This window comes from Onychostruthus taczanowskii, unplaced genomic scaffold (assembly GCF_017590055.1).
Source record: "Onychostruthus taczanowskii isolate IOZ18803 unplaced genomic scaffold, ASM1759005v1 scaffold81, whole genome shotgun sequence".
In the NCBI taxonomy this organism is placed as follows: Eukaryota; Metazoa; Chordata; class Aves; order Passeriformes; family Passeridae; genus Onychostruthus; species Onychostruthus taczanowskii.
The window spans coordinates 289,857-317,462 of record NW_024506002.1 but is presented as its reverse complement, the minus strand read 5'-3'; the positions used below and the strand labels follow the sequence as shown (position 1 = coordinate 317,462).

Here is a 27,606-nt window from a genome sequence, read left to right as displayed (position 1 = left end):
AGAATCTGGGAACCCCAAAGGCCCCTGCAGCAGCTCCCTACGAAGTTCCGCAGTGGAGCAACACCTCAGGAAGTTTATGCACATGGAAGGAACAACAGGAATTCCCACATCCAGGAAAATCGCAGCCTCACCTCTTTGCGCCCTTTGCCACCACACCAGGAGCTCAGCTGCATCAGCCAAAACACTTGGGCCATTCTCTGCAGCAGATCCTGAGTTATTATAATGAAAGGCTGACATAGGAATCCTGCTCCCAACCCCTTCCCTGCCCACTCCTCCTGCTCAGTCCTGGCCTCAGCAGCCCCTTTCCTGCTCATCCACCGATGGGTCAAAAGGCTCTTTCAACATTTAACGGTGTCAAGGCACAAGAGTAACCCTCCCACACTGATCTCCCTGGCAGACCCCAACCCTGAGGGTCACCCACTGAACCTTGATCTAATTTGCTTTTCTTTCCTTTCTTCCCACCATTAGTCTCCTCATCTTTCTTTAGAGACTATCTTTGCCAATGGGAACTTTTTGTTCCCTCTGACGCCACAGATTTATGTGCTGGCAGGGCTGCTGCGAGCAACAGCTTCCATGAGAGGCCTTGGCCTGGGCTCTGGAACAGCCCCATTAGAATTTAATTTCTATTTTTTTTGTTTTACAACAGTTAAAAAGTAGCTTTTGAGCACTAAATAACTCACCACAGATCATATACTAGAGATGTGCAGGACCCCTTCACTAACCCAAGGTTACACAAAGCTCAGCCGTGGGCAACTTGAACAATAAACTCCCTGGCTGGGCATGACTTGGATTTAAATGATTCCAAAACCGTCACGTTTATTGCTCTCTATTCTCCTTAATTTTCCCTGCTCTCCCTGTGCCTCAGCCCAGCTGTGAATGGAGCTCAGTGCCAGGGCTGCCTCTCAGGCGGGACCCCCAGGCATCCCCTGCTCTGCTCTGCTCACACCCAGCTCAGATGAAAAGATGGGAAACCCCCCAGCCTGGCCCCTGCAGCCCAACCTAGGTGAAGGTGGGGCTGAAGAACAGCCCCTCCTACCTTCCTGCTGCCCAGAATGGGAAGGGTGTGCTTCTCTTCCTCAAGGCTCAGGTCCCATACAGAATGGGCTTTGTCCCTGAGGCTGTGTTAGAAGCACGGAACAGCTGGGAGGGCACGGGTGAGCGATGAACAAGGTGAAGATGCTGGCTGATGGCTGGAGTCGATCTTAAAGGTCTTTTCCAACCTTAAGGAGTCCATGATTCAGTGTCTCAAACCCCGCAGTCATTCTTGGGCCAGAGTTTTGACCCAAATGCACCACTCACACCACGCCCCTCAGAGCAGAGCCATCACCCAGGAGCTGCTCATGCATTGCATTAATTAATCCTGAGGAGAATATAAAATAACTCAGCATCAGTCTGAGACACAACCCCCATCTGGCACAGCCTCCAACCAGAACCAAGAAACAAAGTAAGAGAGAATAACAAAAAAAAAAAAAAAAAAAAAAAAAAAAAAAAAGAAAAAAAAAAAAAAAAAAAAAAAAAAAAAAAAGAAAAAAAAGGAAGAGAAAAAGTGGGAAGAAAATGGATTAATTCCAGAGTTCAGGGAGTGACATGTTTAATTGCTAATGTGGCTTTGGGATTATTCTTTTTTAAGACTTTTTTACCAGCCCAGCTGGTGTCATTCTCTAATACCCAGCAAGCAGCAAACAGATTGTGGGAGATGAGTTGCACTCTCGCTGCGCTTTCTGCTAATAAATAAATAAATAAATAAATTCAGATCAAAGGAGTGAAAAAAAAACCCTTCTGGTATTTTTTTTCCCTTCTGTTTCCCAACTGGTCCCAAACATATTTCCTGCTGGGACTGACAAGGAACACTGTGAAATTCAGAATCACAGCTTTAAGAACCGAGTGGCGTCAAATGAAACGGAAATGCTGGGTTTGAACAAGGAAGGAAGGAAAGGGGTGAGCAAACACGGTCCTGGGCAGAGGCCTGGCCTTCCCAAGGCAGGGGCATTGCAAGGGGTCAAGGGGGTCCATGCTATGGGTGGAGGCCTCAGCCTCCCTGGGACCAGCCCCAGGCTGTGCCATCCTCCTTCACCCTCTTCCCAGTCCTAAACTTTAACACTGATTTTTTTCCAGTGGCTACACTATCACTGTGTGGGAAGGGAAACAAGAAATTTCCCTCTCATTTCACCAGGAAAACAGATAAAAATGAGCTCTGGACAATAATTTCTCTTCTTCCAGGGCATAACAACCACGCTACACCTGAGGTAGACTGCAGGGCTCAGAGATGGTGATGAGGAGAAGGAGGAACACAGATGCCCAAACTGCGGGTCCTGGCAGCACCTGCCACCCCCAAAACCGCCGGCAGAGCCGTGGGGCTGTACTGCTGGGAATGCTGCCTGCAGGGTGGGCTTCCCCTGAGGGGTGCTTGGGAGACGTGCCCAAGGAAAGCACAAACATAGAGAAAACCAAGAAATAAATAATCAGCACTTTGTCTCGAGTGAAGCATCAGCCATGGACCAACACCAGATTCTTCCCTGAGCACTGCTCTGGTCCCCAGCAACTGGCATTTGTTGGCATTAGCAAGCCCAGCATGGCCTGTGGGCATGCTCCCAGGGGAAGGGAGAGGGCATTCCCAAGGGAATGCTCTGACCCCTCAGGTGAGAGGCTGTTCCCAAGAGAAATGCTCTGACCCCTTGGGTGGAGAAGCTGGCACATCGCAGCGCACACCCGGGACTGGGCAAACCATGCTCAGTGGGAGACTTCAGCCTCGCACACATCACCTGCAGCCCGGCACTGCTAAAAATTCACCCTTTTGTCTCGTGACTTGTGAGATTAAAGCAAAACCCCAGGGCTCCTCCAGCTCCAATGGAATAGCAGCAGCCCCCTCCAAGCCCGTGGCGCTGTGAAGCAGCCCACAGCAGCTGTGATTCTCCCCTGCCTCCGATGCACTGCTCAGGGCTGGCACTCCAAAGGTGCAGGAAGCCCAGGAGCATCCCAGGAGCAATCTGCCTCTGGGATGGCATCCAAGCAGGGGCTTGCCAAGGCCCACAGCAGTGTGATGCCATGTGGAAGCCTCACCACAGATACACACAGGCTGTGGGAGTGGGCAGAGCCTGACCTTGCCTGGTGAGAAGACACTGCATGCCATGCCCTGCTCCATGGCCCCTGGAGATGGGCTGAGTCTTTGGTTTACTCATTTTGCCTGTGTCCCACTACTTCCTCCTGAGCCTCCTGAGCTGGAGGGTTGGAGGGGGTGGCTGTGACAGTAGGAATTGCAACCCCTTGGCTTTTGCCAGTAGATTGATGTTCCCAAGGGGCTGGGGAAGAGATGTCACTGCATCCTTTTCTCCAGCCCTGCCACTGGAGGACAATACCTCATGGTATTGTCCTTTACTGATGCCTGAGTCTCTGGGATGAGAATGCAATGAAAGCCACAACACATGCCCCACCTCCATCTCTGCAATGCATAAATAACCTGCTCTGTCCTCACCTGGCACATTCCAAACAAAACCAGTACGTTTATGTTGCAAACAGCATTCCTAAAACACATTTCTAAACCCCCCCCTGCTCCAGCTGCTTTCTCCTTAACACCCTCTCTAAGCATTCTTCCCTTTTCCAGCCTGCATGGCTTCCTGCTGGATCTGACTGTCAGGAGTCTGCTAACAAAGCCACTGCTGTTGGAAGCAGATGTGGCTGAAAAGAAATTCAGACTCTCCTGCCTTTAACCTAGTCATTAGTCCCCTAGAACATCAACGTTCTTGACTGCACCATGGGCTCACAGCTTCCCAGCATCCTGGCCCAGCTTTATGCCTGCAGATGCCATCAGGGAATAGCCAGCTTTCAACTTCTGCACCCAATAAACACACAATCCTCCATCCAGTCTTAATAAAAAATAGTTCCGTGCACCAGTTATCCAGGAAAAACACCATTTTGAGAAGTATGGAAATACTCAGGGTGAGTTATTTTGAGATGAAACTTTACAAACACACTTCAGAAAGAGGTATGGGTTTTGTCAGGCATCATGCTGCAGCTCCATTACCCCTGAACCACTTGGAAACCTCTCCTTCTCCATAGTACTGGGAGAGCTTCAGGCAGGACACGGCTCCTTCCTCGGCAGGCCAAAGAAGGGGCTTGTTTTTCTCATGTTTTCCATTATAGGCTGGATTTTTATGGATCACTCTACCACAAGCATCTGACTCCAGCCAGGACACAAAGCTGCAGTGAGCACATCCATCAGGCTCTCTTGTCTCTCGACCTTTAGTTTCCAATTACCATCATCATAAAAATAAACAAACAAAGCCAAAGAACTCATGCTGAAAGACAACCCGTGCATGTTTTCTTTTGGATACCGGATGTCTGGTTCCCAAAAGCCCTTTGGAGAAACAAGGGAGGAATCTGGATTTATCATTTTGGCACATCCTGCATGACACACACCTTTTTGCACGTTAGTTGCTGAGCTTATCCCATAAACCAGAGATGCCCACAAGAGCACAAAGGGGTTCAGCTGGCTCACAACTATTTGGCTGCACATTGTGATGATTTTGAACACTAAAATGCACAAATCCCAGCCTTTCACAAGCAGATGTGAATGCTTGGAAAAGCTGGAGTGCTCAGAATGGGCTCCAGAAGGCCTGTGCTCAGGGGAGGTGGCAGGGTGCAGGGGATAGCAGGATGCAATTTTATCCAACAGCTTTCTCAGGAGGAAAAGGTGTTTCCTGCTGGGACATCCCACCTGATTCCCTGGCCACTGTGGCTGCTTGCACCTCTGGCCATGGGGCAGGGGCCCGTCCAGCACAGGTCTCTCCATCCTGGAGCACATTTGGTGAAGATCCACATGCACAGAGCTGATGGGGTCAGAGCCAAGGGGAGCTCATGCTGGTGGTGGTGTTTGATATCCCGCCCAAGAACACTGCTGGACATGTTTCCATCCAAGTAAAATATTCTCCCAAACCAACCAAATGAAGGGAAGGCAACCAGCAGGACCAGGCAATGCCTAATCCATGCCACAGAGGCTAAGATGATTGGAAACATCCCTGCTCCCCATATCTGAGACTCTGTTTGCTCCACACAGCAGAGCCAAGGACATTGATCAGTGCCCCAAAGGGCCTGGCTCGCACAGACACTGTGAACACCCACAGCCAGGCCTAACCCTGCTGGGCATGGCCAGAGCCCCGCACAGGGACGGGCAGGTCAGGGGGACTGAGCCTCATTAGTGTAACGAGTCAGCAGCAACTCCCATGGTGCCATGGCAGTGCTGCCACGCAGCCTGGCTTCCCACCTCCTGACACAGCGTTCTACCTCACACCTACAGACTTTACATCCATTGCACGTCACGCAGCACGGCAGGGGCACGACACCTGCAACAACAGGGCTCTCCAGCTGCTCCAGACGTGCCCTCCTCCGACCACACAGCCAAGAGCTCAGAAGCAGTATCAGAGGTGCAAGAACTTGTTTATCTGGAAGTCAGCTCAGAAAATTTTGGGGACACACCTCTGCTTTCCTCATCACAGACCTACCTGTTTGTTGATAGAGATCAAACCCAGGTGGGCTGATCTGCTGCTGTTCACAGAATCCTTTGGGGTGGAAAAGACCTTTGAGGTCAAATGAAAGGTCACAGCTCCCATGGGGAGCAGAATCTGTCAGCTCCACAGTAGCCAACAAGCACCCTTCAGCAAGAGGATAGTTTCCCTGGAGATCTTGAAAGCACAAAACAGGAGCTGGGACACTCGGTAGAACCAGCCTACAGCTGGTAAGGTAACCCCCTCCCCCTCCTTCTCAAGGTCCCTGAGATCCATCTCCACTCCTGACACAGGAGGATTTATCAGCAGATGTGCTGCTACTGCATATTGATTTCTCCAAAAAGGCACATCAAACTACTTCAATTGGATATTCAAAGTTGTTTTTAAAAAAAACAAAAAACCAACACATCAGCCGTCAAGGTAAAATCACTTAATTACACCTGTCAGGTGTTTCACAGGCTAATGTGATAATAATAGCAATATTCAGTATCAGAGAGCAAGGTTTTGAGCCTTCTGAGAAATTCATCTGACACTCAACTGCACGTAGCTGACTTTCCAAATTACTCAAAGCCACTGAATATTGCTGGGACCCATTTTTCAGGGACACACATGCCACGAATCACCAAGCAGAGCCTGAGAAGAGCCAGCATCACCCCCAGTGCTCAGCCAGCAGCATCAGCTGAGCTCTGCTCATTCCCACTCTTGAATATTCATTGTACCCAAATGCAATATATCCTGAATATTAAACAAAAGCTACTCAGGGCAGGAATATCAATCCCTCAGCAAAGCTGCTGGTTGTTTGGGGAACGGAGGGCTGCCAGCTGTGGGGAGAGGGGCAGCATTGCTGCTCCTCCATCTCCCAGGGAGGTGGTGCAGGCAGAGGAGGGCTGGTGGCCTTGCAGCAGCCACCCTGCATGCAGCCCAGGAGATGCAAGGCACCCGGCCCCTGGGCACAGCCCACTCCACCCAGCCCTGCAGCCCACTGCTGCCCAGCCTCAAAGTAGGGCTACGCTCTCCAAAACTGCTGGCTATGCATTTTTTAAAAGCACAAATGGACTTTGTTTCCCCCAAATGAGGTGTTCACAGGGTGGCACCTTCCAACATAAGCAGCTCGAGACCCCTTGTCCCATCCCACTGAGCTCGGCCCAGCACAGTCTGCCTTCAGGTAGGGCTTGTCACTGACATGGCTGAAGTGACAGGAGCAGAAAGAGGGAAAAACCCAAACGAAATAGAAAATGCAGCAGCTGCAAATTCTCCAGAAACGCAGCCATTGGATGGGGAAGGATGGAGACTCAACCCTCCACAGCCCCTCTGTGCAAGAGGGTTGCCTGAAAGGGAGGCCTTTCCGAGCAGCTCAACAACCTGCAGAAGGGAAAGGTAGACAGGTAACCACACCCTGCTGCAGAAACACGAGGTCTTTGATCAAAGAAGGTGACACCTGTTATTTAAAAAGAACCTCACCTGCAAACTATCTATCTTTCTCCCTCCAGAGAGCCTGGACTCCAGTTCTGGGCTGCCATCTCCTAGGACACAGAGGCTAGAGATGAATCCTCCAGCCTCACCCCAAACATAGAGCCACCAAGGGATTTTCACACAGTTTTATGCTTTCATTTTCCAGCTCAGGCTGCTCCTGAGATAGCAACACTGAAATCATCTTGGATATGAAGTAGGTTTGCAAAAAGTGAGAGATTAATCTAATCAAAGCAGTTTGCAGCTCTGCTACCTCAATATCCATAATAGCTTAGTTATTAATAAGGTAAAAAAGGAACACTCTCCCTAAAAGAAGATTTCTGGGAAGCAAAGCAAATTATCAAAGATCCCAGCCCTCAGTGCTGGTTCCTGGCCCCCGTGACCTCCAAACAATCAAAATTTAAGCAGGGATGAGGATGATCTTCTGGGTGCTCAGTGCCAGCTGAGGGCAGCGATGGGATGAGAACCCTGTGGTGGGGACCCTGGTGAGTGGCACAGGTCTCCCTGCTCAGGGAGGTCACTTGATAACAAAGCAGCTCTGAGATAACATTAAAAACACCCAGAGCTGTTGAGAAGCTCATGGCTGAGCTGGGGGCACCCAAAGGCCCCTTGTCCCCACAGCTGAGGCTGTGGCACCTGAGGGGACACGTGTCCCCTCCTCAGGTCCCCACAGCAGTGGGGGGTCCCAGCCTCCACCACCACCGACCTGGAGTGAGCCTTGGCTGAGGCTGCATCCCCTTCTCTCCCCTTCTGGAAATAAAGCAGCCAAAGCATCCCCAATTCAGGGCTCAGGTGCCAACAGCTCAGACACCAGCAGAACTCTGCTCCTACTGTGAACTGCCCCATCTGTTCTGTGGGAGTCTCATCAGTCACAACTGCAGCCCTTGTCCTCAGCTGACTCTTCTTGGTGTGAAATAGAGATATACACACCAAAATTCCTCTGAGCCCCATGGCAGTGCAGTAAATTATAAATCGAGCAGCAATCTGTGACTCACCCTGCACTAGTGGGAACACACTTTAAGCTCCCAGGTGGAACAAGTCCCATGGGGAAGCGTGATGGAGGGTTTTCCTCAATTTTCTACCCTACCAGTCTCCTAAAAGCATTGGAATCACTACTGCTCCCTGCACAATTTGTCAGCACAGGGAGGCTTTGTTAATCCTGGTCTCACTCCCACAGCCCCACGGGAGGCAATGCTGCTCTGACAGGTAACAGAGGATGGGTTTTCCACCTGGCTCATGGCTCTTTCTCCAGCAGAGAGCAGATGTGTTACAAAACACCACACTTCTCTTTCTTTTGCATATTTCCAGCCTGTCAATCTACAGAAGACACAGTACCAGCAAAGGAAAAGCCTCCTCAGAGCTGGCTCTCTGGCTCTTTAAAGGGAGCAGAGCTCATGGAAAAGCTGGCCAGTAATTAAGGCAAAATCCTTTCGTCAAATACTCCTTCCACCAGAAATCGTGGATGGGGGAGCCAGCTGGAGCTCTGCAGACAGAGCTGTTCTTGCTGTATCCCCCAGTGCAACAGAGCTGTCCTTGCTGTATCCCCCAGTGCAACAGAGCTGTTCTTGCTGTATCCCCCAGTGCAACAGAGCTGTCCTTGCTGTATCCCCCAGTGCAACAGAGCTGTCCTTGCTGTATCCCCCAGTGCAACAGAGCTGTTCTTGCTGTATCCCTCAGTGTAACCCTGCCCCAGCACGGCAGCAGCACTGCAGCACGGGCAGGACCCAGGCAGGCACTGCAGAGAGGATGCCAATTACAAATTTCAAGCAATCTGAATTTATAATAGGCTGAGATTTCACTCGGCAGATAATGCACTGCTGTCCTGGGCACTCGCTGTATCTAGGTCAGGCCATTAGTTCTGCTCTTAATCTACACACAGTTTTAATTTCATCTTTAACGTCGACTTCCAGCTAGTGCTCAACATCTCAACCCCTCCCACACCCACGGAGAGGGAAAACAAGCAGCACCATCCTGATGTATGCTCCCAGCCATGCTCACACAGTGGGAGCATGCACTGCCTGCTGCACTGGGGAATCAGAGAACCATGGAATGGTATCTGCATCTGACAACCCTTGACATGAACCTTCCCAGGGACAGAGAATGTCACCGCATCCATCCCAGCTTCAGAAAGCTCTTGGACATGATCCAGCACTCCATCCTCTGCCCCATCCTGCCTGGCATCCATGGGATCCCTGCTTAAATCCAGAAAACTGCTCACACCAGCTGGAATTGTAATTTACGACATAAACAAATGGAGTTGAAGATGCACAAAATAAACCCATCACATGCATTAAAGGGATTAAAGATGGTTCCTAAAACATCTGGAGGTGTGTAAAACAGTATGTACGGATCACTGCAGAGCATCCACAGGGAAGTCAGGCTGCTGGCACACGCTGGAGACTTTAGATGTAAAACCAGCTTGGAAGAAAGGGGAGCACTGGGAGAAGGTTTCTCATTTACACACACTAGTCCAGTTTCAGGCACTCAGCTCTTCTAGAGACAAAAAAAATTCCCCACCAAAGATTTCTGTGGAAAGCACAGCCCTTCTGACAACAGGAAGTTACTCACTTCAAAACCCAATTTTTCATCAAAAAAATCTAACTTGAAAGGCGTTCCCAGCTCACTCAGGATGCGGGATCAAAGCCAGGGATTAAGTGCATCTGCTGACTGCTGGCTGCCTGAGAGCATTGCAGAGCTCCAAGAGCAGCCACCAAGCGCAGCAGTGACGTCCTGAGGAGGGGACAGAGGGGCAGAGCCCTGCCTGGGCACAGGACATGGGGCAGGCCCATGGGAGGCAGCAGCAGCTGCTCCACTGGCCACAGATTCCCAGGCAGCAGCATCCTCTCAGCACATATTTAAGGATTTCAAGTATTTCAGGTACTTGCAAGGATTTACACTGCTGCCAAGGAGCACACAGTGGTCAGAGCTTGGACTGAGGCCACGTAAGGAGAAGGCATAAGATGCCAAAACAAATACTGGCTCTGTTGGTGAAGCCCAGCATCAATCCTGAGCAATTTCTGCAGTGGAGCAGAGTGTCAGGAAAAGAGACACCCAAAACCAGCCCCACCAATGCACAGCCAGAGGCAGGGATGTGCCGGAGGACGAACCAGAAGAAGGATGCACAGGTAGCTGTGGCCACCCTCACCCCTGCTCCCCCAGCAGCTCCAGCCCTGCAGAGACTGAGGAGCTGGGCAGGATGAGCGGCACAGGAAGAACGCTTTCAGCAGTGCAGAGCTTCTGTCCATGGCCAAAATCACTTCGGACTCTTATTTAAAAGGGAAAAGTGCTCTGGCAACCTGCTAGGCTTTCTCAAAAGGATTTGCCTGGCTGGCACAGGCTGGATCAGGGAGGACTATTCCAGTGTTTTAATTTCTCTGCCCAGGTTTTATTGCATGCAAACATACATGGTCACTGCTTTTGAAGGTTTCCAATTTGCTAATTGAGACATTTCCTCATGGAAAAAGAATGTCCTGGACTATGGACAGGGCTGCTGGCGCAGCTCTGCACACCGGGGAAGCCTAGGTGAGGATGATGAGATGGGAGACAGGCAGGCAAAGCAAGCCTCCCCAGGCCCCATTTGGCAGCACTAACCCAAAGCCAAACCTGGTGGCTGGAATATGAAGAAGGAACACTCAGGACATCCCATCCCATTCCTCATGCCATTATGGGTGTTTAGTCACAGCACTGGGCACCTCGCAGCAAGTTCAGGAAAGTCTGGAGACAGGAAGGTGGGAAACCAGCCCAAGAAACTGGACATCTAGGAAGATTTCTTTCCAGGCACCAGTTTGTTTAAAAACAACGAGGAAAAAATAATCTGGTCTGCACAAAAAACCCCCAAGTGTTCTGTGTTTTTGCTGGAGCATTGAAGTATTCCTTCTGCCCTCAAAATACACGAGAGCGGAGAGAGTGGCTTTGTTCTGAACATGAACAGGTCAAAGATCCCAGAAAAGCACTTTTGGGGCAGAACGGGCCTGGAACATGAAGGGAGAAAGGCCAGAGGAACCAGCAGCTTAGAAAGGCATAAGCAGGGTTCTAATGGGAACATGACTGCTGCCAGAGCCACACCCCACCAGCACGACCTCAGATGGGACTTGCAGTAGGTTTTTTTCATTAAAAAAAAAAAGGAATGAAAAGTGTTGTGCAGGCTTATTCAGAATTCATGGGGGGGTGGAGAAGGAATTCAAACTTCATATAGGTCAGACATCATCCACACAGGTTCACATCACATTCACTTCAACCTCAGCTCCTACATAAAGACTGAGCTTCAGAGCGCTCTGGAGGAATCCTCCATCCTTACCTTGAGCTTCTCGAAGCGATCGCTGAGCGACGCCACTTGGTGGTCGCGGTGGCGGCCCACCAGTTTACATAAGGCACAGATGAGCTGGTCATCAGCGACACAGTACATGTTCACCTTCTCGTTCTCGTGCTCCAGGCACGTCAGTCCGCGGAAGTGCGCGTCGGGCACGGGCTCCACCAGCCGGTGGCTGGTGAAGGGCTTCTTGTTGGGGTGGGTGGCCCGCAGGCAGCGGTCGCAGTAGGACACCTCGCAGGTGATGCAGGTCTTGACGGCGTCGCGGGGCGGATCCTGCTCGCAGAACTGGCAGGCGATCCTCTCGCCGGCCACAGACATGGTAGGGCTGTGGCGGTAGGTCCTCTCGCGGCGGCTCTCGCTGGGGGAGTTGGGGCCGCTCAGAGACGCCTTCTGGAAGCGGTCGATGATGTTCTGCAGGGTCACATTCCTCTTGAGGCCCTCCAGGCCCCGGTGGTTGAGGGAGATGACATAGCGGCAGGTCGGGCACTGGAAGGCGGTGATGGGCTCGATGGACTCGCTGGAGGAGCAGCTGGACACCAGAATGCGGTGGGCACAGCTGAAGCAGAGGCTGTGGGCACAGGGCAGCAGGAGGGGGTCCTCGAATAACTCCAGACAGATTGGGCAGGTCAATTCTGACTCCAGTGTTTCCATCTTTAGTTAACACAATCCTGATTCAGCATCAAAAACCAGGGAAGATGGTCAGGAACCTGCAAGGAAGGAGAGCAGAGATGTGAGACTACAGCTGCACTCCTCCAGCAGCAGGTGCCTGGGGTGGTCGGACACATTACCCACGCAACACCCTGACACACTTTGCATTCTGACGCTGTCAACTCCAGCCCTGCCAGGCCCCTGCAAGCACAGGCTGCAGCTATCTCACCACACACGGAGCAGAGCCTGGAGTTGCAGTGGGACAGGAGCCGTATGGAGGGGAGGGGAGAGGAGGAGCAGCAGGTCCTCTCACCCCTTCCAGACCAGCCAGGGCAGGACCTGGACCATAAGGCTGGAGACAAAACCAGGAGAAACCACATGATTTCATGTTTGTGTTGGTGTGCGCTGCCAAGACTGGGGCGTGGCCGTGCTGGCGTTCCATGCAGAAGGGCTGCTCTGCATGGCACAGATAAACCTCTTAACATCCCCTCCAGCAGCTCCAGGCCTACTTCTGGTGAAGGAGAAAAGGCAAATCATGTCGTGGAAACTCTGAGCAGAGCAGGATGGGAGCTCTTAACATCCCATCGTGCTCCCTGCTTTTCCTGGCCATTGCATTTTGGAGCAGGGTGGGGAGGGCATAGCAGAGAAATTATAGTTGGCAAAGTTCCACTACTGGCTGTCCTCCGCTGCACTCCACAACAGCCAGGGATACCTAAATCAACTCCAGCTGAAGGCAAACAAGCTGTATTTTTAGCTCCCTTCCCTTGCACGAGGCTGGAAAACAGTTCCCAGCAGGCAACTCAACCTGCTGCTCCCAACTCTGGTTTGCAGAGCACCAGGAGCTGTACCTCAAGTGCTACCCAGCCTCTGCCAGCATCCCAGCACATTCCCAGTCATGCAGTGATGTGGAACCAGACCCAGCCTCTCCTTTCTCACCCACCACCAGTGCACAAATGGTACCTCCCGATTTCCTCAGCCACAGCAAGGCAGGATCCGAGTGATGCTCACTGTGGTGTCCCTCATCGCGGGCATAAGGAGAGCCCTGTTCAGTCACAGCCACAGGGACCCCTCACCCTGGCACTGTGGCAGGAACTGCCCCTGTGGGGCCCAGCCCAGCCTTGTTTTCACCCCTGGAACACCCTGGTGTGGTGCACAGGTTCTGCTTGGGGAGAAGATGAAAAACCCTTCCCTGGAAGGGTGGGCAGGCCCTGGCACAGGTTGCCCAGAGAAGCTGTGACTGCCCCTGGATCCCTGGCAGTGTTCTAGGCCAGGTTGGAGGGCACTTGAAGCAACCTGACATAGTGGAAAGTGTCCCTGCCCATGGCAGGAAATTGGATGAGCTTTAAGGTCCTTCCCAAACTAGAATGGGATTCTATGAAAAAGGGCTGTAACCAAACTGTAGGGGGATAACCCAGCAGCAGGAGAGGGTCTGGCTGCTGGAAGCCCTGGGCTGCTGCTAGCACCTGCAAATGGCAAATTACACAGGTGCCAAGTGGAACATGCCCACCCCATCCCATGAACACATCAGCTCCATCACTCCCACCCCACTGCACCATCTCTTCCCCATTGTCTGAAACAGGATATGCAAGTGCCTGGAGGAAACCCTGAGCTCTTCCCTGCACCAGCTCAAGGGGCTTATAAAACAAATCCCTTGGATATTTTCATACATTCATGCTGAAGCAGCTCCTGCTGGCCAAATGCAGCCCTGTACACACATACAGACATTTAAAATTATTTTTTTTTTCCCCAAGAGAGACAGTGGAGAAGTCGCTGGATCCAAACAAGCAGAGAAGCATGAGGGCTCCCAGCAGCTTCCTCTGCACAGCCCATGGAGGGTTTCTGAAGCCTCAGAGCTGCTGCAGCCATGGGAAAGCAGCGGGGAGGAAGCGCTCGTGGCCCTGTGCCTGCTGGCCGTTCGGACTGTCCTGGATCCAGTGGGCTCCCCACGCTGCAGGCCTGGCAGGAGGAGGCGTCCCAATACACCCCCAGTGCTCCAGGCACCTCCCAGCACTTGGGCTGGCAAACCTCCCGTGCCGGTCCCTCCCGGTGCCAGAGCTGCAGACACAGAGGCTGCCGGGCCCAAGAGCCCCACACCCTGCTGTGCGAGCCCAGCTGGGGGGCACAGCCCCTCCTGCCTCCCCACATCACTCACAGGTTCTCTCAGGTCAGCAAAGACGAAAAAAAAAAAAAGTACAAGAACAGGATTTGTTTCATAGCCTGACCAATACTGGGAAAATAATTTAAAAATCAGGATTGGCTAAAAGGCTTCCCAACACCTTGTCAGAGCCAGTTGTCCCACGGAACAGCATCTCACACTCCCATATCCAACTTCAGGCTTCACATGCAGCTTCATTGCTATCCAAGGGAAAACAATGCAAAAAGTTTAAACAGCCTTTAGTTTTGTAACTGAGGGACGTTTGTACATTAATCTTGTTTTCCTTGCTGGGACAAGAGCTTTTACCTGTGACACATCCAAGAGGAGCCTCAGGCTGGGACAGAAGCAGGAGCCCTCTCAGAAGTGTGGAGGAGGCACAGGAGCCTGCTCCAAGGCAGTTCAGCAGCAGGGACACGAGCCTGCCTGGAGGTGCCGGTGCCCTGCTGGAGGTGCAGGAGCCCCCTCGGAGGAGGGAGACGAGCCCTGCTCCAAGATGCTACACCTGGCAAAGCAGCCATGCTGCCATCAGAGCCTCTCACTTTGATGTTCTCTTTCATGTCCAGGACTGACACAGCTCAAGGAATAGTTGATTAGATTAAAATCTGCTTTCTTTAGAGTCATTAACTCCCTAAATATAAAAGTTATAAAATACTAACAACTGTTTATAGACAACCCCATGTCCTTTGTGCCCAAGAGTCAATGGCCCTGTCCACGCTGGCCTCTAATGACAATGTGCAGCACCAGCAGGTTAACAACACATGACATCCAACCAAACATTTTTCTGTGTTGATCTGAGCTTTGCCCAAAACTGAGGAAAAAGGGGAGGGGATGGGAAATCAATGACTAACAGAAGAGATTGGCAAGGCCAGCAAACCCCAGGCGGGGCAGAGCCCAGGATGATGCAGGGCCAGTGCAGAGCCAGTGCCAGGTCTGCTGGGACACAGTGACCGCTGCTTTTACTTCCAGCCCAGATGGTCTCCAAACCCTTGGCCAGCCTGGAGCAGCAGGAGCATGGTGAGGGTGCACGGGTTACCCTTGGCAAGTTACACCAAGGGTTCTTGGATACAAAGGTTCCCCCACCTCTTCTCCCAAATTATTATTTTCACAGTATCAAAGCACTTCATAACTGCCTCAAGTTCACGGGTTTGACAGGAGAGCTGCAGAGGTTTGGCACCAAGGGAAGAAGGAAGGAGAGACATGGAAGGAGGGATGCTGCCCACACCACCCCATCCATACCTGGGAGGGGGACATCCTAGTGTACCTCACCTGAGGCCACAGGCAGCCAATCCAAAAATCATGCTTTCCCCTTGAGCAGCATCCATTTTTACCCATGTTTTCCAAGTCCACATAAAATTCCCTCTGGTCTCTCCCAGCACCAACCACACCAGGCTATCTAGATGTGTTCAGGCAAATGTTAATTCTGCAGGTTGGTATTTTCCACACCAAATATGATTATTTATTTCCCCTTCCCCTTTTTATCCCTCTTTTTTTCTTAACTTCCCCTCCCCCTCAAAAAAGCTCCAGCCGAGATTGCTCAGCCCCTTCCAAGAATGAGGCTTTAGAAAAGCTATGCTGCTCCACCCGTGCATTAACGAAAAAAGTAATAAAATATGGCAACCCTTTCCTTAATTGGAACAGTGACAGCAGGATACAAAATCTGGGCAGCAGTTGTCTCCATCCTTTTTGTTGTCCTCGGGAAAATTAGTTCAAACCGGGATCAGTGTTGAGGGGAGGACAGCACAGCCCGTGCAGCAGCCGCATCTCGTTCGTCTCACTCCTGAGGAGCCCAGCGCAGCCCCCACGGCAGCAGGGACCCGTTCTGCAGCTCGAGGGGGAGACGTCCCCCCTGCACTTCCCCAGCTCTGTCAATGACCCTGCACTCCTGCCAGCTCAGCCGTCCCAACCAACTTGCCTGAATCTGCCCTTGGGATGGGCCTGTCCAGGAGAAAACAGGGTCCTAGGTGGGAACACAGCCCCAGCTGCATAATCAGCAACAGCTTCTGACCTAAGGAAGGCACCCCAGAGAGAGGGAAGGCCTCCAGGCTCCTCCAGCCAATTCACATCCACCGTTACTTATTTTTTCTGGGCTTTATTTCCATCAGCTGTGCATATTTAACACCAAATTTAAAGCTCAAAGCTGCAGCCAGCACGCAGCATCCCTCAGCCAGGCCAGCACAGAGCACCCCTTGGCCACATCATCTCCTCTGCTCCTCCCTCTCAGAACACCTGAACACATCAAACAGAACTTGGCCCTTCCTCCCACCACTCCCACGGTAATAAGTCCACAGATTTGTCTGAGGCTTTCTGAAAATCCCAATGATCTGTCTCCCAGCTGCCCTTCCCAATCACTTTATTGCCATACTAGAAAAAGAACACAGCCTGCTGCAGTTAAACTGGATTCCCCTATAAAAGCCTGTGTTGCTGTCCCTAATCCATCAAACTGAAACAACATTTCCATACCAGCTTTAATTATTTTCCCAGCCAATTTGCTTAGTACTAAAGCAAGGTTGCTCCACATCATTTCCACTGCTCTCCCTGTATCTCTTAAATGAAAGACAGAGCCAGGAGGCTGGGTTCCCATGCAGCAATTCACTTCAATGAGAGACCCCTGTGTGCTGGCAGTTCAGTTGCTTCACTCTTAAAACGTCCAGAAGAGCCACCAGAGCCCAGCAGGCACTGGCCATTTGTGCTCTTTAACTCTTCCATTTGCACAGCACCTTATTCCCTCTGGGAATTTCACCTTCATTGTGAAAGGCAGCTTCACTGATGGGATAAGACCATTTTGCTCCATCACAAAACCCCCTTACTCCTGGAATGTCTCCTGTCAGGCTCCAAGGTTGGGAAGGGCTGTCTTGGGTTTCCTGCATGGGACAAGGATGCTCCAGCTAAAGCCTACAAGGTCTCCACCTCATTCACCTCCATGATGTCAGAGAGCCAAGCACTAAACAAAGATCCTTTGTTTGCTCTCCAGTGATATCCTGGTTCAAGGGAAAATTTGGCCTTTTTCTACCAACAGTGCCCAGGAAGGTGACAGCTGATGGAGTGCTTACACAGGACCTCAGCACAGCATGTGTCCACCAAGGGCTCCCAGGGAACGTGGCATTTTGGAGCCCTTGAGCTGCAGGGTGGATCAGGAAGGATCCCTGCAGTTTGCTCCCTGGCTCCTGCACCCATAAGGCAGAAATCATGCCATGTGGATTCCTCATCAGCTGGAGGGGTTTGAAGACACCCCAGGCAGCAATGGCACACACTGTTCTCTGGGACATGATGGGGCAATTCCCACTGACACCATGTGGGAACCTTTCCCTGCCATCTTCATCAGTGGCCTGGGGGTTGACAGGACACAAAAGGCCCAGGGCACCTCTCCAGCCCCTCCACTGTGGCAGGTCCCTGCAGCACAGCACAGTTGCTTCCAATTCCTGGGGAAGACAGCAGTTCTCCAGCGTCCCCAGCACTTCCCTCCCTAATCCATGAAACCTGGGACTGCAGCAGTCTCAGGCTCTGGTAGGTCACAACCCATGGCAGCCCTCTTTCCCACACACTGCATATGTCTGTCCATCCATCCATCCATCCATCCATCCACCCATCCATCCCCCCTGCAATGAAACTCACAGTCCCTGCCTCTCTGCCAGCAGCTGCCCCCACAGCTCAGGGGCTGAAACCTCAGCTGAAGCCAGGGGGTCCCAGTGATGCCGAGGGCTGGAAGGGAGGGGCCGTGGCGCTGCCAGGGACAGCTGCAGGCATGTGCCTTATAGCAGGAGCAGACCCACCTTCCCAAGGCCGTTGCAAAACTGAGTGACCCCCTTCCAGCCTGGCCCTTGAGAAAAGTAGCTGGGGACCGGGCATGCCACCAAAGTGGCACATCTAGCACTCGCACAGCCGTGCCATCCCACTGCCCACCCCCCCTGCAAATCGTCCCTCCCATCCCACCACAGGACTCCATTGCTCCCCTCCCTTACCTCTCCTGCAGCTCTGTGCTCTCCTGCCACCTTGCTCTGCCAGCCTCTCCAGCTGATGCTGTACAGCAGGCGAGCAGACCTAGCAGCTTCTGAAAACAGCCCCGCTCCCAGCTGGCTTCTGCCAGACCGCACATGGCAGCAGCCTTTTGATCTGAGCCTTTCTCCAGGCACACCCCGTGGCTCCGCATCCTTCCCCTCTTCCTCAGCCACTGCCTGCAATGCGGCTCCAGCCCAGCCTCATCCCTACCACAGCCACCAGCCCCTGGCCCAGCAAGGATGAGCTGCAGTGGCAGCTGGTGCTCTGGAATAACCTTTGGGCTCCAGAGCAAGTCACGGCTCTTATCCCCCAGATGGACGCTGCAGAGATCATCCAGCTTGCACAGAGGTCTGCCTTGCTGAGGAGGAGTGCACTGCAAGGAAAACCCCTTGGTCTTTCCAGAGGCTGGAGCAGCAGCAGCCAGCTCCTGCGCTCACAGCCCCAGTGCTGTACTAGGGGACCAGCATCCTTCAGAGTCTGCACCCCACGAGGCACACCAGGGTTATCCCCACTCCAGTGCTTCCTGGAGGACACCAAGCGCAGGACACTGGCACAACTCACCCACAGAGGAGCAGAGTTCAAAGAGGTACAGAGACATGACCATAGTGAAGGCAAGGCTGGGCTCATGGCAAAGCCCACCATGGAAAAAAGCTGGGAAACGCAGACCCAGAGCTGGGAAGGTTCCGGTGCTGCATGACCAAGCGAGGGGCCAGTGCACACCAGCGAGGAGCTGGCCCCACACCAATGCTCTCCAGGGCCCCTCCTGCTGTGCAAAAGCCAAAGCTCTGCTGCAGGGATGTTTTCTGGGGAATGGAAGAACAACAGATCCTCAACCAATGAAGGGGGGGTTCCCCTGCACAGCACAGTCCCACCCCAGCAAAGGCACAGAGCCCAGGAGGGGCATCCCACCATGGTGCCCCCAACCTCTGCACCACCTGACTCATGCTGGCAAGGGAGAAAACTGAATGGGGCCAAGGGAGCAAGAAGGACTCCAGAGGGGACAGGAGCTGCTCTCTGAACCAAAGGCTCTGTCACATCCCTGCTGGCCCAGGGCTGCCGTGTGTCTGATGGAGCTCCGGGGAGCACATGCAACCCCGGCACCACAGCAGCCCCCAGCCCGTGGGAACACACGCTGCCGATGCCATCGGTTCAGTCCCACATTGCTGCCCGGTGGGGCTGCAGGAAGGCGGCAGTTCCGACCCCCGGGCAGATCCCGGCCTCCCTGCACGGAGGCTGCGCAGCCAGCCCGGAGCCTTGTCGCTGTCCCGGCCCAGCGCCCTCTCCAACCTCCCCGCCCCAAAGCGACAGATCGGCAGCACTTGCCAGAGATACCACAGGGCCGGGAAATCCAAGGGCCATTGTGCTGCTCTGTGAAAGGTTAAATATATCTGCACAGCTCCTTAGGCTGCATTCCTGGGAGGCTGAAAGGATAAACAACACTTCCTGCAGGAACTGGAGACAATGGGGGGATAATTAGTGCTAATGCCCAGTGCAGAAACAAAGCAGGTAGCAGATATTTTGGACTTTTCCACCCATCTCCTTCCCTCTGCCCCTCACCCCGCAATGCTGAGGAAGAGGCACTCAGACTGGCATAACTGGGCTCCCGGGCCAGCTAAAAGAGATTAATGATTTAAAAGGAGGAAAGCTGCCGCTGTTGAGGGTTCAGCCTGGGGCTTCACCATTCCAGCCTTCCAGGCGCACGAGCACCATTCTCGGAGACACGTTTCTCCCAGAGCCAGCCCAGCTCAAGCTGGGCCCATACACGAGGGTCCCAGCAGAGGAGGTCTGGAGATGGAGCCGTGCCCATGCCCCGCTGCCGGCACAGCCCAGCCAGCGATGCCAGCGCTGCTCCGGGTCGGCCACGAGCAGACCGCAAGGAGAGCTCCCGCAGGAAGGGACCCACGGGAGCCCCACGCCTCCCTCCGCAGCCAGCCGGAGATCTGCCCTTCCTAGTTACCTCCTCTTCATCACAGTGATGGCCCAACTAGCGCTTGTTTTCAAACTACAGCAATTTTTAATCCTTTTTCCTACCCCAGTCCCTTGGGAGTGCTCCACAGACCAGCCACATTTCCCAGTCCTCCTCCCGGTGCTGCCGAATGACAGAGCGACCCAGTGCTCCCTGGACACTTTTCCAGCGCATTACACAGGTCATTTAAAGCCTTTCAAGACAAAATGCTCCCACGCCCTGAGGTGACTCAAAGCCATTAGCATCTCTTTGGGGAGGCCTCTCCACTGCTGCACAGGAGCACTTTTGCCCGTCATCTCAAAATAAAATACATTTATAAACGAAAAAGCACCAATTCCCCTTGGCTCAGCCTCCCCCTGCAATATCCCCTGGCAAGGGGCTGGATCTCTAGAGAGAGGAGGAGGAGGCTCCAGCACACAGAACGGACAGGTATGGCAGAGCCACTGGCTGTCCCCATGTCTCATGGTCTGCTCTGAATGTCACCGACACCCACAGTGGTGTCCTTCACACTTTATGAAGCACATCAAAGGATGCTCCATCAGCAATACCTCACTGCATCCTCTGGGACCAGCCCCAGACTCACTCCCCCAGCCACCCAGGAACAGTTTCCTTAGCCAAGGGCACCAGCACAGCCACTGCAGGACATGGATCCCCATGGCTCATGCCAGGATGGGGACTTAACTGCTGAAGGCAGGCACGGAGCTCACAGAGCCAGGGTAGAACCATGAAGCTCACCACATGGATCAGCCTGTGGCAATGGACCAGGGAACAACCCTGAACCCAGCACAGGCTGCATCCCAGAGCACATTAAATCGAAGTCCACTATCCCCATCCAGCTGGGTGGAGGACTTGGACCATGCTGGTTCCCTCCATAACCCCTGTTCCTGGCCAGCTTGACTCCACCACACTGCATCTCTCCAAAGCTTTCTTCCCTGCTCTGAGGGGCAGCCAAGGTAATTTTGGCAGCATGCAGGAGCTGTGGATCTGCCCGCCATCCCACTCAGCTCTGCTCAGCTGCAATTCAGGACATGAAGCAGGTAACTACAAAGGTAATTTCCTCCTGCCATCCCTGCTCCCTCCCTGTGGGCTGCTGGAGGAGGCAGAGGCTTCTGGCTGGCGACAAGAGGCAGGGCACAGACAATACCTGCTCTCACACACTGATAAGTTCTTTAATGATCTGAAAGGAGCCCAAAACGTTCAGAATTTTGCATTTATCATGATCACAGATGATTCCAGAACCTCCTTGGGGGTTTGACACACCAAGGTGCCTCCAAGAGCACCTGACACTCTTGATTCCCCATGGGAAATGGCTGTGGCTCCACAGACAGGCAAAACACACACCTGCTGAGGAATGACACAAATTCCTGGATGCAAATTCCCGTGGTGCTGGAGGGAGCACAGCACTCTGCAGGGTCACTCCAGGACTGACCACAATGGTGGCCAGAAGCTTGGGAAAGTATTGCAGGAGCAACAGAGTCAAAAAAAAATCCGCCTTAAAAAATTAATAGTATGTGTATAGATATATATTCAGCCTGGCAGGCCCATGGTCTGCCTCATCCAAGTGCTGGAGCACTGAGCAGCACCACAGCCAGCAGTGCCAGCATCACAGTGTCACAGTGGGTCCCAGCATCAGCCCAACAGTGCGGGTGGCAGCCTGAGCCAGTACAGCATCCAGCCAAAACCCCAGCCTGCTCCGTAGAGAAGTGTTGAGCCATGGTCACCATGCAGATCAAACACACTCCTCCCCCCAGGAGGCCCAGGGGGCAGTGAAAGAGAGCTGCTGCCCACAGCCCCACGCCCTGAGCTCCAAGGCTGGTGCTACTGCCCCAGCCCACCCCTGCTCTGGGTTACTGACCATCCTTGAGATCACCTTTCCCTGCCTCACTGGATTCAGTCCTGTTATACAACCAGGTTCGTGGGGTTCTTTGAGGATCATCCACAAAATGCATTAAGCTACTCTGTGTCTCTTTGAAAAAGAAAGCTAATTTATTCCTCAATATTGCTGCTGTGGTGTCAGAGGATGTTGCAGGCTGCACCCTGGACAGCTGGCACATTGTCACCTCCCCTGTGCCGCCACAGAACCCCACTCCAGCCAGGCCTCTGCCTCCTGCCTGAATGCAATTTTTCCCCTTCAGTCAACCAACTCAAAATTGGGTTTGTGTAGTAGTTGATTTCCTGCATCTGCAAAACGAGAAATAGCCTGAGCGATTCATTTCTCTCTAAGACACAAATCTCAGTTATAAACACAATAATGACATTCTGCAGAGGCATGGAGCCCTTTCATTTTGGGATCCCACAGAAAGTGTGTGAAGCTGGGGAATCCCTGACACAGCTGGCACACAGACCTGCTGTATGTGTTCCTGCACGGATGCAGCACGAGTCCCTTGGATCTGCCCTCAGAGTCTCAGTGATGCAGCAAGTTTCCACTTATCTCTCACACTGGCTTTTCACAAGCCTGTGGGTCTTCCTTCTCTAACAGCCTCTAGCAAAGTCACCAGATAGTGAGATCTGTAAAATACAGTTCTGAGACCTGAGAGCTTGCAGCATCCAACTGCAACATCTGTAAAAAAATCTCAGAAAAATCAAAAACTCCAACTCCTCCAAACAAAAAAAAACCAACAACAACAACAAAAAAAACCCCAAAAAACACAACTCTCCCCTCCTCTCCCTCTCCCACATTTCCCTTCAGTCACTCTACTCAGAGTGAAAAACTTGGAAGCTGTTTAACCCACACAGTGACAGCAGCATCCCCATTCATTCACAGGCCGCTCTGGCTGAGATTCCATTCCAACCGGATCCCATCCGCACCCTTTTCCTGTCCAAGGGCGGAAATCCCATGGGAAATGCCCAAAAGGAAGCAACCCAGATGCCACCACCCAGTCGGGAAGACCTGGTGGCGGCGTTGGGCTCCTGCAGCAGCTCCTCACTGGGACCTCACAGGCAGCCTCCCCTTCAGCAAAAAACAGTTTCCATCACAATCACCACCACAAGCCTTTTCCACTGTGATTTAAGAGACTCCCCCGATTCAGCACAGTCCAAAATGCTCCTGGACCATGCCAGGGCAGCCTTGGCTGAGGTGGCAGCAGACACAGAACACGCCGGGCTTGCCCACACACCCGGGGACCTGATGGCACTTGCAGTGGGGCAGTGTCCCCTCCCCAGTCTCGGGCTCTGGGAGCAGTCGCTGGTGTAGCACCAGGGGACATTTGGGACAGCCCACATCCCCTGTGAGCAAACACTCACAGAAGAAAGGGACATCATTTAGCGGGAGGGAAAGGGGGACAGGGACATGACATTTAGGTTGGACATCAGGAAATGTTTTTTCACCCAGCAAGTGACTGAAAACTGGAACAGTCCCCCCACTGAAGTGGTGATGACCCCTGGGGCTGCCAGAGCTCATAAAGCACTTGGACAACGCTTTCAGGCAGATGATGAGATTCTTGGGGTGTCTGTGCAGGGCCAGGAATTTGACTTACTGATCCTGATGGGTCCCTTCCAACTCAGCCTATTCCATGATTCCATGAGAGGGATGACAGCAGCACTGAAACACAGGGAGCTCCCCCAGCAGAGAGATGTCCCCTGCCCTCCTGGCACCCAGGCACTTCAGGTTTGTTTGCTGGGGGAGGAAGCCAAGCCCACAGTGACACAGAGATCAGTGAGCTGCATGGAGGCTGACTGGCACCACAGAGCTGAGACTGCATGAAAAGAAGATAAAAAGTGGTCTAGCCTGAGCACCCCACCATCATCCCAGATTTTTGTCACCCAGCCCCATTCCCATACTGGAGCAGGCCTGGGGGCCAGCAACCTGCTCCTGTTCTTGCTGTGTTAAAAGGCATTACCAGGGGCTGGGGGCTGCCTTCCCCACAGCAGTGAGCTGGCAGCCCCAGAAAACAAGGGCAAAGATGTCCCCATCCTGGCCACAGGACCCACCTGGCCCCAGGGCAGGAGGCCAGAGCAAGGCAGAGTGATGGACTGCCAGCAAGCACAACTGGCTGTTTCCTGAGAACGGGCAGCACATCCAGAGGCACAAAAAGGGCAGTTCTGCCACTGGCCATGCTCCCTAGGCCAGGGGCTGGGACAAAGACAGGGAAAGGGCACATGTTGAAGCCACCACATCCTGCCAGCATCGGCAGGGCCCCACCACTGGCACTCCAAAAGCCAGGGCTGCAGCATGCCCAGCTCTGCTCCGCATTCTCCCAAGGATGACACAGCCACAAGCTCCGTGCCTCTCCCTGCACCCAAGGATGAGAGGCACATCCAGGGCCGCTGGCACAAAGATCCAGCCCAGTGTTTCCAGCACTGTGTAGGAACACACGCCCAGGATCCAATGGGTGAGATGTTCCCTGCACACCACTGGAGCCCCCCACCCTTGCACAGCACAAGGCGCCTTTCAGAGCCACACAGAGACACCATTCTCCTGCTGGTGACCTCCTTGCCCTGGCATTTTTGGGACCCAGGCTCCACAGCAGCGAGTGACGGCGTTGGAAGCAGCAGCCTGAGGCTGGTCATCAGCATCCCCACAAGGGTGCTCGCTGCTCACAGGGGCTGCCAGGGCTGCCCGTTCGCACAAGATGACGGTACAGCCAGGCATTCATTAGGCTGCAACACACACTCACTTTCCAGGCAAAGAACACTAAAAACAAGGGAAAGCAGCAACACAGCTCCAGCCTCCCCAAGGCTTCGGTCCCTCTCCAGAAGTGAGCTCAGGGGAGCAGCCACAGATGCTCTCACCCCAATGTGGGGAGCACCAGCCTCAGAGCGGTTCCAAGCAGGCTAAGGTGGATTTGTTACAGAAGGCGTTTGTAATCGGCAGCAGCAACTCCTTCCAGAGGAACAAAATAATCACACTGCTCATCAGCTTCCTTTAATGAACGAGCTGTGCAGCCTGCAGAGACAGTTCTGGTTCTAGCATCTCTGATGGGACAGCCTAGGTCTCTCCAGTGACCAGCCTTCAGGATGCACCAACCCCTTAAAGTCAGGGGTTGACCCAAGAGCTAAAAGGCTCAAGGTGCTCCTCCCCACTACAGAAGCCCCAGCCAACAGTTCAGAAACCCACAGAGAGCCCAGGGAGTCGCAGAGTGGGTTTGGAAACACCTATCCATCCCTGGAGGGGAGCATGAGGCAACATAATACTGGCTTTAAAAGTAAGTCATTTATCAATCTCACATGGTCCCAGGGCCAATCCCACTCTGCTCACAAACTGGCACACACACTGACAGACACCCCTGAGCCATCCATGCCTGTACCTCAGAGGCCAGCACAGCTCACCCGGTGCACGCTTTGCAAGGCAGGGATTTACTGCAGCTCCATTTCTTTTGCAAAGCAGCACTTCCAAACCAGGCAGGACGTGGGCCATGCACAGGCACGGCCTCCCAGCCGCCATGGAAGGCTGCACAGGGCACAGACCCAGCTTGGATCGCAGCAGCCAGCACATCCAGGGCTCTGTAGCCACCTGCCTGAACCGAGACAGCTGTTGCTGGCATCAATTCATCCTTCCTCCTTGTATTGCTATTGCACTTACTGTATTTTCCCAGGAGCATCCTCAGGGAACATCCCCTCGGTGCGAGAGTATTCCAGCACTGCCGCCTGGGCCAGCCTCCCTCCTTCCCTCCCTCTGTACTATGGCTGGTTTTACTACCCCTTGGTCAGGGGCACAAGCCAAGCCTTGAGTCTGCTCCTCGATGGTGAAACGCAGCAGAGACAACCTCAGCACAGAGACCATGACACCCGGGGGAGTGGAGGCAGCCCTGCACAGCCCCTCCAGCACAGACCAAGGGTCACTGCCTGCTGCAGCCGGGGTACAGGAGGGAAGGGCACCGCAGAAGGGTCTAGGAGCAGCTCGAGCCCGTACTCAACGCCTCCCCGGCAGGCCCACAGGTCGGTGGCACCTCCCGGATTTGCCAGACACTGCCCGATGATGCCCCCCTGGCACCTGGGAGCCAACAGTGCCCTGTGCTCCGCCAGGCACCGCTGCCAGCTCCCACCCGGCTGCGGCAGCTCCTCCGGCAGAGCCGGTCTCCTTGAAGCTGCCTTCTGACAACAAAAGCTGAGCCGAAACCTCCGGGCTGGCTGGGGAGACCTGGGCGGCAGCCAGAAAGGGCAGGAGCCATTAACGCCGGCGTGTCCGGACTTGAGGGAATGACGGAGCAAGCAGAGCCATCTGCCCTCGCCGGAAACTCCGCAGACCGCTGGGCAGAACGGCCCTTCACCGCACTCCAGCCCTCGCCAGCTGCGCTCCAGCCCTCGCCAGCTGTGCACACAGGGGCAATAAACCTGCGGCTGCGATGTTTTTTGAGGCAAAACGGGAAAATAAAGCGCGAGAAAGAGGTGACACTTGGGCACGTTTTCCAGCAGCTGCAGAGATCGTCGGCGCAAGCAAAACACGCTCCGCTGCCAGCAGTGACACCCCAAAGTGCGGGCAGTAGCCCGGAAACGTCCCCCGGCCCCCAGTGCCCCGGGGGGCAGCGCTGGCAGACCTCCCACACGTGGCCGTGTCTCTCCTCTGCGGCTTCCGAAGCGCCGGTCACGGAGCCCGCTACCATTAACTTCCATGGCCCTGGAGTTCATCACATTCCAGCCGCGCCGGGGGAAGGGGTGTGGGGGGGCCCAGCAGGATCAGGGCAGCACCGGCCCCGCACCGGCTCTGCGGCAGCGACGACAGCCCGGCTCCACAAACCGCCGGGAGCTGGCACGGGGCTGGGCGGCGAGAGGGGATACGACAGTCTGCAGCGTAAAACCCGGGGCGAGGGGGAACGGCGGGGGCGCGCGGGATCCCTAAAGCCGCGGGCGGGGAGCCGGCGAGTTCGTATCCGCTCCGCCGGTAACGCACCGCTGCTCCCCCAGGACGGCTCTCGGCGAACCGGGTGAACGGGAAGGCCGCGGGAAGCCCCGAGCGGGGACAGGCCACCCGGGTCTCCCCGCCAAGCGGCGGGAGGTGACGGAGCCGGCTGGTAGACGCACTCCGCAACGGAGAGAGGCGATCGGGAGCCGGGGGAAAGCCGGCAACGGTTCCCGGGAAGGGCGGCAGTCCCCCGCCCCGGCACTTGCTGCAAACCCGCGGGAAAGGCCGCGCCGGGGCCCCGACGGCCGGTTCGGTGCTTCCTCCCGCGCCGGTACCTACCAGTGGGTCGCGGCATTCCCTCCCCGACTCGGTGCCGCCTCCCGCCCCGATGCCGGTACCTACCGGCGGCCCGCGGGAGCCCCCCCGGCCCGCCCTTGGCCCCGCCCCGCCGCAGGTGAGGCCGCGGCAGCGGCGCCGGGAGCGCGCCGGGGCTCGGGCGGCACCGCGCGGGGCGTGGGGACAGCGCGCGCCCCTCCGGGGTCGGGGCAGTGCGTGTTCCGTGCGCTGCGGACACTGTGCTCGCTTGGGGCGGGGACAGTGCATGTTCCCGTGGGGTGGGGGGCACTCGGTGTTCCTGTGGGTTTCGAGGCAGTGTGGGTCCTTATGGGGTGGGGGGCAGTGCGTGTCCCATGGGATGGGGGACACCGTGTGCTTCTGTGGGGTGGGGGGCAGCGTGTGTCCCTATGAGATGTGGGGAACTGTGTGTTCCCGTGCGAT

The 27,606-nt window shown here is 54.3% G+C and overlaps 1 protein-coding gene across 3 annotated transcripts in view; it reads right to left on the bottom strand.

Annotated features, from left to right (window-relative positions):
• The window catches only part of MID2 (midline 2), a 63,465-nt gene extending 36,096 nt beyond the window's left edge, over nt 1-27,369 (bottom strand). The window contains exons 1-2 of one of the 3 annotated variants that reach the window (XM_041424322.1): nt 27,169-27,369; nt 11,269-11,990 (exon numbers count right to left, since the gene is read on the bottom strand). In XM_041424322.1, coding sequence (XP_041280256.1) covers nt 11,269-11,934 — 666 coding nt within the window. In that variant the 5' untranslated portion in view covers nt 11,935-11,990; nt 27,169-27,369. The remainder of the gene's footprint in view (nt 1-11,268; nt 11,991-27,168) is intronic. The other 2 variants (XM_041424324.1, XM_041424323.1) reach the window with 2 other exon arrangements.
• Nucleotides 27,370-27,606: the final 237 nt, after the last annotated feature.